We start from the raw sequence: 12,993 nt of genomic DNA, 5'->3' as shown, positions 1-12,993 counted from the left end.
GTACCTGTAGGAGACTAAGCTACATGGACATGACTTAACCATTAAAGTGGTCAAGTAGAAGGCTGACGAATAAAGTTCAACCTTTTTTATTTTGAGCAAAAGATCCTTCGCCTCCATTGTTATACCAAGAATGTACCCAACTTCATCAGACTTTATCAGAGCAGCATGGAATATAGCTGCACACACCAATGCTTCGATCACTCTTATTCAAAGTACAAATGTATAAACCTTATACGATGGGATTCATTCCCGCGTGGAGCAGCTTCGGTGAGAGGTAGGGAGAACAGCTTGTGAGTAGTGCCTTCATAACTTCGATGTTACTGACAATCTTGTTCTTAAATCCTCAGCAACAGCATCAATGAATTCGACTGTGTTCAGATACTTATCTCGGCTAACACTGTACAATTTCAAGAGAATCAATCAAACGTTTTATATATTTATATTTGTTATTACTATAGATAAAGAAGAGGATAAGCAATTACTTGGGCCCATGTACGAGAAGAGCTAGATCCTTTGTCATCTTTCCAGATTCCACTGTTCCCACACAAGCAGCTTCAAGTTTTTGCACAAAATCTAACAGTCTTTTATTGTCATCGAGCTTTGCCCTGTTGAGGTGCGTTCACCGGTCAGTGACAAGACTACAGCTCATAATTGTCTGTAGTATATAATATTTACATAAAATAGTATTTAATATAACGAGTAGAATAAATTTCTTTAAGGACGAAAGTTCTCACTAAAGTTTAGACAATAAAATTTTCTGCTCTCAGCAGTAACAAAATAAACTAAAAGATTATGTACTACATAGAATAGCATTACCATGACAAGAAAACTGAGCATATATATTTATGGCCATTCTAATTAATTCAAAAGCAAGATCATCGATCTTAGTTACTAAAGTTTAATTCAAGCTCATACCTATGTGCTAGTCCGGTTGTCCAAGCAAATATTGAAGCAATGCTATTTGTACTAGTTTCACCTCCTTTTTGGTGAACTCTGTAATGGCGTGTGACTGTACCATGAGCAGCTTCAGCTTCAATGGTTCTACCATCAGGGCACACCTAAAGCAATGCAGAAATTAGTAGTTAAATTCAGAAGATAATCTTATCAGAACATTTTGTTTAATAGAGGCTATACCATCAGCAGATTTTAATCTACAAGTGAACTCAACAGAGAAACATCATTCAACAAATGGAGATAAGATGTCTACGTTTGAACGACCAAATAAACACATAAGAATTCAGCAGTGAGCATACACACCAGTACTGATGTCATCAGACCTAGTGATCCAAAACCTGCAGTGCAAGTAAAATCGTCCTCCTCTTAGCAAAGAACTTTCATCTTTCTCAAAATTTTGTCAGAAAGTACAGTATACACGTATACTAAGCAAAAACCTTGAGCAATTAGATCGCTCTGCACATCTCCGTCATAGTTCTTGCAAGCCCAAACATAGCCACCTTCACTTTTAAGGGCATAGGCCACCATATCATCAATCAGCCGATGTTCGTACCTGCCACAGAATGACAAGGCAGAAATGATTAAGACATAAAGGGGAAAACAAGGCTCCATGCACCTACAGCAAAGTAGACAGAAAATAGCAGTACCATATTCCTGCATCATCAAACTTGGTCCTCCATTTTGTTTCATAGTTCTCTTGAAATATATCTTTAAACCTGATACATAAAAGTAATATTTCAATATGGACAGACTCTTGTATTCAAATAAAATAAATAGCACGTGATGATTGACTATTGACCTTCCATCATATTTTTTGAGGATTGTGTTTTTGGTGCTAAGATAAAGTGGCCATCTTTTCTGGTAAGCCATGTTCATGGAAGCTTCAGCAAATGCCCGAATAGACTATTTGGAAAAACCATAAAATATAGTTTATCAAGTTCGAACCCTGTTTGAACAGATAGTGTCTCAGAAGCTAGCTTGATACAGGATATCATAAACAAACCTCATCAGTATTATACATAGACAAAGCTACTCCACCAGCACCGGTAAAGTTGAACACATCCAACTCTATCTGTTCCTCTCTGCCATCTGTGGCAGTTTTGAAGGGTAAGGATGACATTGACACAATGGTTAATTTATAGTTAGTCAATTACATACTAACTAAGCTTATTCTGTGATGCTTGGATATTGATGTGATGACAGAACAAATCATGACAGTATGTTTACATACACAAAGGCAAAAGCTATTATTACTGACAAAAACTTGCTTTGTTCACTGCTCAGCATAAACATATTTATTAACCATTTAATAGGTTCTGACGTAAAGCAACCGACAATAATGATTATGGACATCCCATCTTTTCTTTTATGCTTATGCTTATAAGCCAAAATTCAATTTTTCAACCTTAAATTTGGAGTTGATTTTGAGGTTTTTTCACCGAAATTTATTTTTCAGCCTGGCTTTTAGATCGCTAAGAATATGCATATAAAAGTTTTATTCACAAATTATTTTTCGTTTGCAAATATGTCGTTATCACCCCAGAGTCCATTTGCCAATATGGTGGCATATGATGACTATATCAATGATCAAGTCCTATTTTTTTAGAACGGCATTTCTATAGTCAATGACGCCCATATGAAACAAAAAGTACAAGTCCTTGTCATTCCTAGTAGGATAAACACTATAGGGAGAAAAAGCTAAAGATTAATTTCATCCTAGCTGCCACAAGTTCAGATTTTCAGCCACTATCATAACGTTAGCTTTACTGAGTCACATACCAAATACTAACTTCAGCTTCCCAGGACCTCTAATAACTGTATCTGTTGCTCGGTATTGGTCACCAAATGCATGTCGTCCAATGCATATGGGTTTTGTCCACCCTGGAAGAATTTTAAAAAGTAGCATAAGTACCAATGAACTCCTACTATTGGTCTTTTTAATATAGACTCCGTACCAGGTACAAGCCGAGGAATATTCTTGCAGATAATTGGTTCTCGGAAAACAGTTCCTGTAGGAGTCAATTAGTTCTGCTGAAGTAAGTAATAAGAGAACAGAAACAATTGCATTGATGAAAACTCAAAGTATATAACAAGAAAATAGTAACATAGACATGCAACCAATTAGAGGTTTACCATTCAAAATATTCCTTATTGTCCCATTTGGACTCTTCCACATAGCTCTCAAATTAAACTCTTTCACGCGTCCTTCATCTGTAAGCTCATCAAAAGTATGGCAGAAAATCAAACTTGAGTGTCCAAAACTTCAGGTTAACACATCATGCTCATCAGTTAATGAGCTCGATTCTGCTGAACATTACCTGGAGTTATAGTTGCACATTTGATGGCTACATTGTACCTGGCAAAAGATAAAATAATTGAAGCAACCTAATGTAAAGGTTATGAAAGAAATTAAAAAAAAAAGACATTGTGTATTCTTACTGAGACTACAGGGTAAACAGGACCAGCTTAAAGCATCAATTATAAGCATAACTTAGATGACAAAAGTATAGAAGAAATAATGGACAAGAACTGTGAAGCCAAACAATGGAGGCTTACAGGCTTACTTTAGAGTTGCTTCTGCACTCTCTGTTGTAACTTTGTCCCCAGTAGCATCACGATTAGGTAGACCTAAGTCATAATATTTTATTTCCAAGTCCAAGAAAGGGAATATAAGCTGCATGATCAAAACAGACCAAAATATTTCTCATTGAAGATTCCAGTATTAAGGGATGAAGCAGCACCCAAAGCATAACAAAATAAAAATGAACATGTAGCGCGAAAAGAGAAACAGCTGCAGTGCACAATATTAGGTAAATAATCATCAAAATCAAGAATGAGAAACATATATTGTTACAAGAACCTGACCTTATCTTTGATCCATTTCCAAATAATTCGAGTCATTTCATCACCTAAACAAGAAATACATAAAGTCATATAACCACTACAATCTGAGGTAAGCAAAGGACGGTATATGTATAAAGATATATAAGTCCAATCATGGAACTTTTTAGCACAGAGCTTCAAATGAAGCAAGAAACACTGTCAACAAGTTATGTTACGAGACGAACCAGAGATCACTCGAACAATGTAGATAAGTCCTGAAATTGGTATGTGGGTTTACTCATACAGCATGCCTTGGAAGTAAATGATGGTATGGTTTTAGAATTTTTTTCGTCTTTCACTATATTCTCCAGATGAATAATCTTTATAGTTAATTCAATCTTTACTGCAGTGAAACAGTTAATTTAATACATTGAGCACGTCAAATGTTGAACTATTTGATCCTCCAAGTAGAGCGGCTTTCAGCACATCAATGGTTGAAGTTTGTCGTCCCCATAAAACAGTGCCATTTAGCTATTTTCATCGCAGGCTCCAATAAGGACGGACGACTCCCCCTTTCCCCGAAAAACGAATCACCTAGAATTTCAGATCCAAGTAGAGTTTCACCCACACCACACGACATGGTTAAATACGACCAAACAACCCCGCCTAGCAGTAACTCAGCCATCCGCCTGCTCTACTGCGCCTCAAATTCGAGACCAGAACAAGCTCCCTGTATATCGCAGCGAAACGCGAGGCTAATCACAAGTGGGTTCCGAGCGGAAGGAGGAGGGAGGGGGGGGGGTCTCACCGTCCATCTCGACGACGGGGTTCGCCACAACGATCTTCTCGAACGCCATGGCCAGCGAGCGCGCGTCTCCGCCCGAGTCGCCGGAATAGGGTTTGCTGCTTCCCCTGGGCACGAGGAGGGGAGGCGAGGCGAGGCCAGAAGAGGAGTTGGGAGCTCTCGATCCGATCGGACCCGCGGCTCTCCGATGCTCCGAAGAGGAAGGCCGGCCGGAGCGCGGAGAGAACGAGAGTAGCAGAGGCAACGCAAGACACGACACGGCCGCCGTCCGTGGACTCGGTCCATGGTGGGCGTACCTGGTTAGGAGTCAGGACAGCGCATGCCGGCCCAGCCCACTACCCCCGTCCGATTTAGGAGACGGAGATCGAGGCCGTTCTTTCTCCTCATGGGTTTTGAGGTGTGGGGGTGGGAGCGGGGGGAGTCGAGCTACTCAAATCGAACTTGAGGACATGTTCAAAGTAGACTTTTTTATTGATTATTATCTAATTTATATTGATGTTAAAAGTCTATTTGATAATGATACGTATAAAAGTAAAATTAGATATGGTCTTTTCATTAATACAGTAAAATGTTTTTTATTATGTTAGTTTCCTTTTTATTCACGCTCATACAGCAATGTTTTCTTTAATAAATGCTAAGAGTCGACTCTAAACCGCTGCCATGCATGACAATAGCTTTTCTCTCCTATTCTCTCTCTTTTCTCCACGTCACTAAATTTACTCACTTGACGATTAAGAGAGTCAGTAGCTAATAAGTATCTTTCTATGTGCCCTTATTTACTTTTAACTAGCATAGTAGCCTGCGCGGACTGCGCGGCTAGAATCATTATAAAATTTTCTCGCATAATAATATATATGCTTTCCTATTTTATTATAAAAATATTAAAAATAATAATATAACTTTCAAACTCTAGCTTAACTTGACCAAATTTATACGTTTGATATTTTAATTAACATAGTAATTCATATGTATATAAAGCAAAAGTTTGTTTCTCTTCATATTCCATCTTTATCTTTAAAATATTAGTGATATCTTCTTAGGATGCGTTCGTCGGCTCCTATAAGTTAACTTATCTCTCTCGTTTTTTGCACGCATACTTCCAGAATTATTAAACGATGTATTTTTGTAAAAAAATTTATAAAAAAGTTGTTTTAAAAAATCATATTAATCTATTTTATATTTTTTAATAATTAATAATTAATTAATTATGTACTAATCTATTGCTACGTTTTCTGTGCCGGAGTAAGTTAACTTACCGTCTTCCAAATAAACACGGCCTTAGTATCTATAATAACATTCTTCCATCTACTAAAGAAAACACATTACATCATATATTGGTAATAGTTTATAGATTATTCCAAATAAGAAAAATGTGCATCATTATTACCAACTTTTATTACCGTTTTTGTTATATTTTATTTTGTTGTTGTTACTCCTGATTTGGACCATATGAACTCTTCTAGTACCTACCTTGTATAGGTTTGAGGATTAAATCACATTACGTGCATTTTTTCTATCGACACAATCATAAAGCTATTTTGTTTTTCTTTGATTAACATGTGAAAATTTTGAATTAACGTGAAAAATGTATTTCTACACGGACTTGCCTTTTAATTTTCTCACTTTTTTATTCTAAATACAATTTCAGCACTTTAATTTTTCTCTTGATTAATATTGAGATAAGAGTCCACGTAGAAATATATCTCTCAATTATGATTAATTTTAGTTATGAATCCAAATTTTAGAATTTTTCCTAAATTGTATTTCTACCTGGAGTCTTATCTTGATTTTAATTTTTTATATTTTGCAATTTGTATTTCTACATGGATTCGTTTATTCATAATATCATATGTTTTAAATCATATTTCTAGTTGGACTCTGGTTTTTTCCTTTTTTACATTAATTTGACAGTTTTTACGCCATCAAAGTGAATATGGTGGATTATTTTTCTCTTATTATCTAATTTATTTTTAAATTTTTAATCTTGAATTTAGAGTTATTTTAGAGTTTTTATCCTAGTTTCTTTCTTTTCTGGTCTCTGTTTTAGATCGCTAAGAATACATTTGTAAAAATCTTATTTAAAATTATTTTTCGTTTAGTATTTTGTTTATTGCCATGGATTAGTTCCCGATTGATACATGTACAGCTCCCGATTGATTTCAATTTGAGAGAGCAAATGACTGTTGTTTTCTAAATCTAACAGAGTCCAAATATCTCGCTTGATGAGCGGTATCTCGTCGTCCGCGCATATTCTCTGTTGTCCGATTGATTAAAGAGTCAAAATTTACTAATCTCTGTTGTCCGATTGACTATTCTTTAAAGAGTCCAATTTACTAATCTATTGACTTTTCTGTCTTTCTTATTTTCCTTCGATTAACGTGGGATTTTCTATCCCATAAAGATGAACGTGATGGCTACTTTTTCTATATATATATATATATATATATATAGATAGATAGATAGATTATTCCGGTGTGCTTTATTTTCATACTCTTATTTGGAAGGAAGCTGCGGGGTTGATCCATGCACGAGAATTAGAAGCGCTTGATTTTTTTTTTCATTTCGAACTTTTAAACGTGTCTAATTACAGCTTTTGATATAGAGATAAAAAATTTTTGATACGAAGATAAAAAGTTTTGGTGTTTTTTCATAAAGGTTAAATGTTCTAATGTATATGTTAAAGTTTAGTCATAGGGGATAAAAGTTTTAATGTGTGATTTGTATAGGTTGTTTGTGCGCTAGTTTCTTAACACGCACGCGTGCGCTCAATAGCTAAGCTCAAATTCCTAACCTCCAAATCCCGAACATCAAATGTCTTATTTAAGATTTTTCTTGTATGACCTCAAATAATTTTAAACGTAAATTTTGATACATAAAAATATTTATTAAGAATAATAAAATTGTCTTAACGTCGTTCGAGATGGGACAAGAGGGGGTCAGGGGAGGGAAAGTGGATGGTGTTCCCGGTTTAGAGAGATGGCTGTGGCAGCGAGGCTCAGCGGTGGGCCAGTGACCGCGAAGGCAGCAAGGCAACAACCTTTGCATCACATGTGTGAGCCTTTCTCACAGGGCTACGTACCACTTACATTATAATTGTGGTCAATTTATATTGTAATTATACTATATTTGTAATAAATTATATTTGTTTGATTTTAGTGAAAATATGTTTAGTGATATAGAAGTGGTTCATTCTGCAACTTGTCGTTCACCCTCTTAGCGGCTAATCTGACACTCGGTCTCATCTTTTCGGTTATGTTTATCCCTAAAAGCCAAAGTTTAAATTTTTAACCTTAAATTTTGAAGTTGATTTTGGAGGGTTTTTTATCATAGTTTATTTTCATACTTTATTTTTAAATCACTAAGTGTTAACACTAAAATTTGATAAATTTCTGTATTGGATTCGGATAAAGAAAGGTGCAATCGCCAATAGAAATTTTATACGGAAAAGTTCGAATCCGATAGGGAATCGTGAAGAACAAGGCTTGGCGGCGTAAATTTATCTGTTAATTAGAGTTAGTTAGGATTTTATTTTATCTCTAAGAGATTAGAGTCCGATCGGGACTTGTGTGTGTTTTATCTGGTAGGAGTTAAAGATAGAGTCCGCATAGGACTAGTTTGTTATTTCTTTTTATCTATTAGGAGTTGTATGTCGTGTCTAACACGGCCTAGCCTCAATCTGAGGGTATAAATATGTATGTCCGGGGTCATTGTAAATCATCTACACATCAATTAGATTAAATACTTTTGGCGCATCGCCACCGTCTCGAGAGGTTTCAACTCCGGCGGAACTTAGCACCTAACATAGGGCTGCATCGTCTCGATCTCCGACGGAGAGGTAAGTCATACGTTCCGCCGGGCCACGGTAATCGTTTGGCTAGATTAGAACTGTCTCGGTTCGGTCTGATCTTCTAATCGAGCTGTGCGATTGCTAGTTATCGTATCAGTTTTAATTTAGATCACTTTCATGTTTTGAGTTGATCTGGTCGACCACTTTGGACGATCTACATGGGTTTGATATTTGCCGCTTGACACATTCAATCTAGTACTGTCTCGATTAGATCCGATCTAGTAGATTGCGTTTGTCAGATGGTTTATATCAGATCGATGTATTTTGTTCATTGTTTTATCGGAATACCAGCCGATAAGTTACCAGTCATCAGCTCATTTGTTTGATAGCAATCTAGATCTATTTAGTATCTATCCTAACATTGCTAGGTTTAATCTTGAACTGTCTCAGTTGGGTCCGATCTTATGATTATTCTTAGAAATAGATAACTTGGCGGATTATGTTGGTCTAATATTTAATTTAACTCTATTTCTATTAAGTTTCTAGCCGATCCAAGCTTTTTACAGCCGATTGCTCTGCCTATCGGCTAACTGTTGCAGCAACTACATCCGATCGGCTGGGTATTTGATTACCTATCGGCTCGACAGTCGGTCGGCTTGTTTTACTATTCATCTTGTCAGTTGCAGGATCAAACTGACTGGCACGTCCGCGCACCTTCTAAGAATTTAGGTCCTGTACTGGAGTTGTCTAAGATTGACTCCCAGGCCTTCGTGTGTGACATGTCAACGTTCACATTTTGACATCAAACACTATGAACTCGTATATAAAAATTTTATTCACATATTATTGTTTTTTTTAGATTCTTTTTTCTATCAAAAAGCCAAATGATAATCACCTACCAGAAGCTTGGATAAATGTAGGATAGAGTTTACACGTCCGATTCCCTTACGAATTTTCAAAACAACTTCCTCGAAAAACTATAATTCAAGATGCAGTTTGAACTACTGAAGCAAATGTGTGGGACTTCCTACTAGTTCCACAGGGTAAATTTGATTATGAAAACCCATATGGCATCAGATCTCGTTCAAATCTTGTTCTGGTCTATGAGATTGTCAAGATCATTACAAGAAGGTGAAATTGACTCAGACAGCCCAGTAACCCATAAAAATTCCTGTTTTTCCTGCTGAAATCCTGAGATCAGGATCGTTTTCTGGACATATTTTGCAGACTTCTAGCTACATGCCTTTTTGTACTTTCACTCATTCTGTCTCCTCTCCTCTCTAAGAAAAAGGATGCTTCTGGTGTTGGGATCATACCTCAACCACACGAACAGCAACACGCATGGTCTTCAGTACAATACACAGGCGCAGTACATGCATTCTGAAGAATCCATTGCAGGTTCAGTTTATAACGTACTGCACTTTGCAGGTAATAATTCTGCATTTGATCGCCATCTAAAAGCCGGTGTAGTTAATCAAGTCATCAAGCTAGTTTCTTCTGCACCAAACCTGAAAAGGATCTCAGTCACAACACAAGTGAGTATCAAATTAAGCTGAAAAGAATGTCAACCACATAAGTACACATGTCAAGCTGAGCCGAATATGGGACCGGTAAGGCCTTAATTAAGCTATTCGCTTAACTTAATTAGCTTCAATGACAACAGTTAGCGTTGCTAAAGATCGATGCAACAACAGGCAGTGTTTTTCAATGCTAAAAAAACTTACTTTGCTCCCGGCTAGACACATGGATGCCGTGATTAGCAGACGATCGATCGATCGATCCCGGTAACATGCCTGCAGTATCGCGCTTAAGCCGCATGCGGTTCCTTCGGCTGCCGTCTAAACTGCATGTATGCAACGCCGACAAAGTGCCCCTGGAGGGAACGGCGGCCAAATCAGTTTTTTTGATCAATGGGCGTAAGACACGTAAGTCCTCATAGCATGAGGAATTTTTTTTTATTTTTTAAACTTTTTAAAAAATAATTTTATTACTAAACCCTGGGGAAAATATTTTCAAAACTGAACCTTTTGGCTGCGTCAGTGCTGGTGACGTGGCAAGACAATGCTACCACGCCACCGATAATAGCGTGGCAGGCCATTCTGCCAGCCAAAAGATTCATGCGGTGGAAATATTTTTTCCGAAGGCTCAGTAATAAACTTATTTCTTAAAAAGGTTTAAAAAAATAAAAAAATTTCTAGCATGAGCTAGCTAGCTCTTCACCCAATTCATGTTACTGTAATTACGGCCATTAGTCAACCGTCACGACCGAATTAATCCATCGAGCTAATTAATTAAGCCCCCAAATCTTCAGGGTGTGACTGATCACTGATGAACAGCTCAATTCGATCGCCGTATTAAGTTGATCGGGTATAGCTAGCTTGTGGCCGGTGCACCGGAAAGAAGCTAGCTAGATCGATCTCTCAGCTCGCCGGAGAGGCGGCGCGGCCGCGGCTAGGTAGCTAGCTAGCTTGCAGCCGCACAGCCGTGCGGCGCACACTCCCTCCCTGCACTCCAGGCTTTTGCCGTGCAAATCAACCATCTGCACCTGCGCGCACCATGCATGTCGCTGCTAGCTAGCTGCAGTGTGCTGCTCGCTCGATCGCTTAGCTATATAGCTACGACGACGACGACCTCTGACTTTCGCGTCGCCTTTTCAGTATAAGCACTCCTCCCTCCCTCCGATCCCCCCCGCCCGCCCATTTCCCTTCCCCTCCACATCGCCGACGCCGCGCGCGTCCACTGTATCACCCCCACCACCACGCGAATTGCCGCCGCCGCGTTCCGCCGCGCGCGCGCCCGCCCTTCCACCGCCATGAGAAAAGCCGCGGTGGCTCTCATGGCGATCGCGCTCGCCCTCGCCCTCGCCGTCGCCGCGGCCGGGGCCGGGGCCGAGGCCGAGGCGGTCGGCGTAAGGAGGAGCAGGTTCCTGGCGAGCAAGAAGTCGCCGCCGCCGCTGCCGCTGTCGTACTACAACTGCAGGAGGAAGCCGCCGTCGGTGTGCCTGGAGCGCGGGAGCCCCGGCGCGACGTGCTGCAAGGGCCACTGCGTCGACACGAGGTCCAGCATCGCGCACTGCGGCCGATGCCACCACGTGTGCAAGCACGGCAAGACCTGCTGCGGCGGCCGCTGCGTCGACCTCCGGAAAGACCGCAAGAACTGCGGCGACTGCTTCGTCCACTGCCCCAAGAAGTGCAGCTTCGGGATGTGCGACTACGCCGGCTGATCGGCCGGCGGCCGGCCGGCGACCACGGCGGCGTGTGCATTCATGTACGTGCGTGCGTGCGAGGCAGCCAAAGGCGACGCAGCAGACAAATTCCTTACACATCCATCGAGAAATAAAAATGGCAGTACGTATATACGACGTGAGTGCATATCTTATATACATTCCAAATTGTTTTAAAACAATATTTCAATTGTTGAGCTCCTGAAATACAAGTATACATACACCAAAAAAATACAAGGGATCGATCGAGTTATACAAATTAAGAATCTACGTGTGTCTGTTCGTCAAATTATTTATGTTTTATCATTATTGTTGGACTACATATATAAGTGGTCTTATGGTATCAATAAATTGAAATAATGTGTTGTAACTTATTATATATATGTTTTTTTGGCATGTGTACAGCTTACATGACCTTACAAAATTATATGGATTCTTTTTACTGATATATGGTGAATAATCTACACACATCTCCAGTGGATATTAAGTTTCTGTTGTTTTTGCAAGGTTATTATATAAATACTATATAAACTATATAAATATAATGCGAAAGCATTTAGAAATATGAAACTATTGGTGTAACTTTTATGCAAGATGCACTGGTTTAACTGGTTGCAGAATTATACGAAGTTTGTTTTTAAAATATTTAGGTTAGTATATGTAGTTTTGAAATGTCATTGCCTTATTCTGTACGATTGTAGTGCACATACGTAGATCGTAAACAGCCGGTCAGGTTGACCTGCCTTCCATCTGTCGTTATAGCTAGCTTTTGTTTCTTTGGTATTTTGACTTCAGCATTCATTGATGCATTTTAATTAGCTCTTTTAAGAACAAGTAGGATGCCTACAAACCTGAAATGCAGCTTAATGCAGATGCATAGCTACTTAGCTAATAAACATAAACTTAGTCAATAATAATTTTACTGTATATTAATTTGCATGTGCCGTTTATATTTTATTTTTCAAAAAAAATATTTTTTTTGCATGTGGCATACATTCTTGCATTGGTACATTACGTGTCCGGCTGGACACGCGCGGCAGTCAACTTTGCTGAATTTTCTACTTATTTGTTCTTGGGTTTTGGACTTTATATATAGTAGCATATATAGTCTAGCGTAACGAACAAACAAATTGGATTGGCAGAGTCTGAAAGATCGGTCGTTGAATCGTTGATCCTTTTCTAAATACAGATTCATCCTAGGTTATATTCTTTTATGAATACAATTACTTGGTTCAGTTTGGTTGATTTTGCTCTACAACAATAATAGTACTGAAAAGGTTACCTACACAACATTTAGTCTATTTTTTTTTCAAGATTTTGGAATTTTGCAATATGCAGTTAGGCAGGCTCATGTTCAAAGCATTTCTCAGATATTCAAAAAAAAAAAGAACTTTTTGCCAG

General features: G+C 38.5%; 2 protein-coding genes across 2 annotated transcripts; one reads left to right on the top strand and one right to left on the bottom strand.

Moving 5' to 3' along the window:
* Positions 1-24: 24 nt before the first annotated feature.
* On the bottom strand, positions 25-4,829 carry LOC102715519 (cytosolic isocitrate dehydrogenase [NADP]-like). The gene is made up of 15 exons (XM_006643928.3): positions 4,586-4,829; positions 3,820-3,863; positions 3,519-3,628; positions 3,273-3,310; positions 3,088-3,165; positions 2,910-2,963; positions 2,734-2,835; positions 1,958-2,043; positions 1,754-1,857; positions 1,602-1,670; positions 1,392-1,507; positions 1,258-1,292; positions 916-1,058; positions 483-605; positions 25-397 (listed from the first exon to the last, which is right to left on the bottom strand). The coding sequence occupies exons 1-15, from the start codon at positions 4,632-4,634 to the stop codon at positions 304-306; spliced, it is 1,245 nt and encodes a 414-aa protein (XP_006643991.1). The 5' UTR covers positions 4,635-4,829; the 3' UTR covers positions 25-303.
* Positions 4,830-11,077: 6,248 nt separating this feature from the next.
* LOC121054749 (stigma-specific STIG1-like protein 1) lies at positions 11,078-11,860 on the top strand. The gene has a single exon (XM_040525319.1). It carries the CDS (start codon positions 11,182-11,184, stop codon positions 11,590-11,592), a length of 411 nt encoding a protein of 136 aa, XP_040381253.1. The 5' UTR covers positions 11,078-11,181; the 3' UTR covers positions 11,593-11,860.
* Positions 11,861-12,993: the final 1,133 nt, after the last annotated feature.

Source organism: Oryza brachyantha, chromosome 1 (genome assembly GCF_000231095.2).
Source record: "Oryza brachyantha chromosome 1, ObraRS2, whole genome shotgun sequence".
Taxonomy (NCBI): domain Eukaryota; kingdom Viridiplantae; phylum Streptophyta; class Magnoliopsida; order Poales; family Poaceae; genus Oryza; species Oryza brachyantha.
The sequence above is the reverse complement of the archived record's forward strand: the minus strand, read 5'-3'. Positions and strand labels throughout refer to the sequence as shown.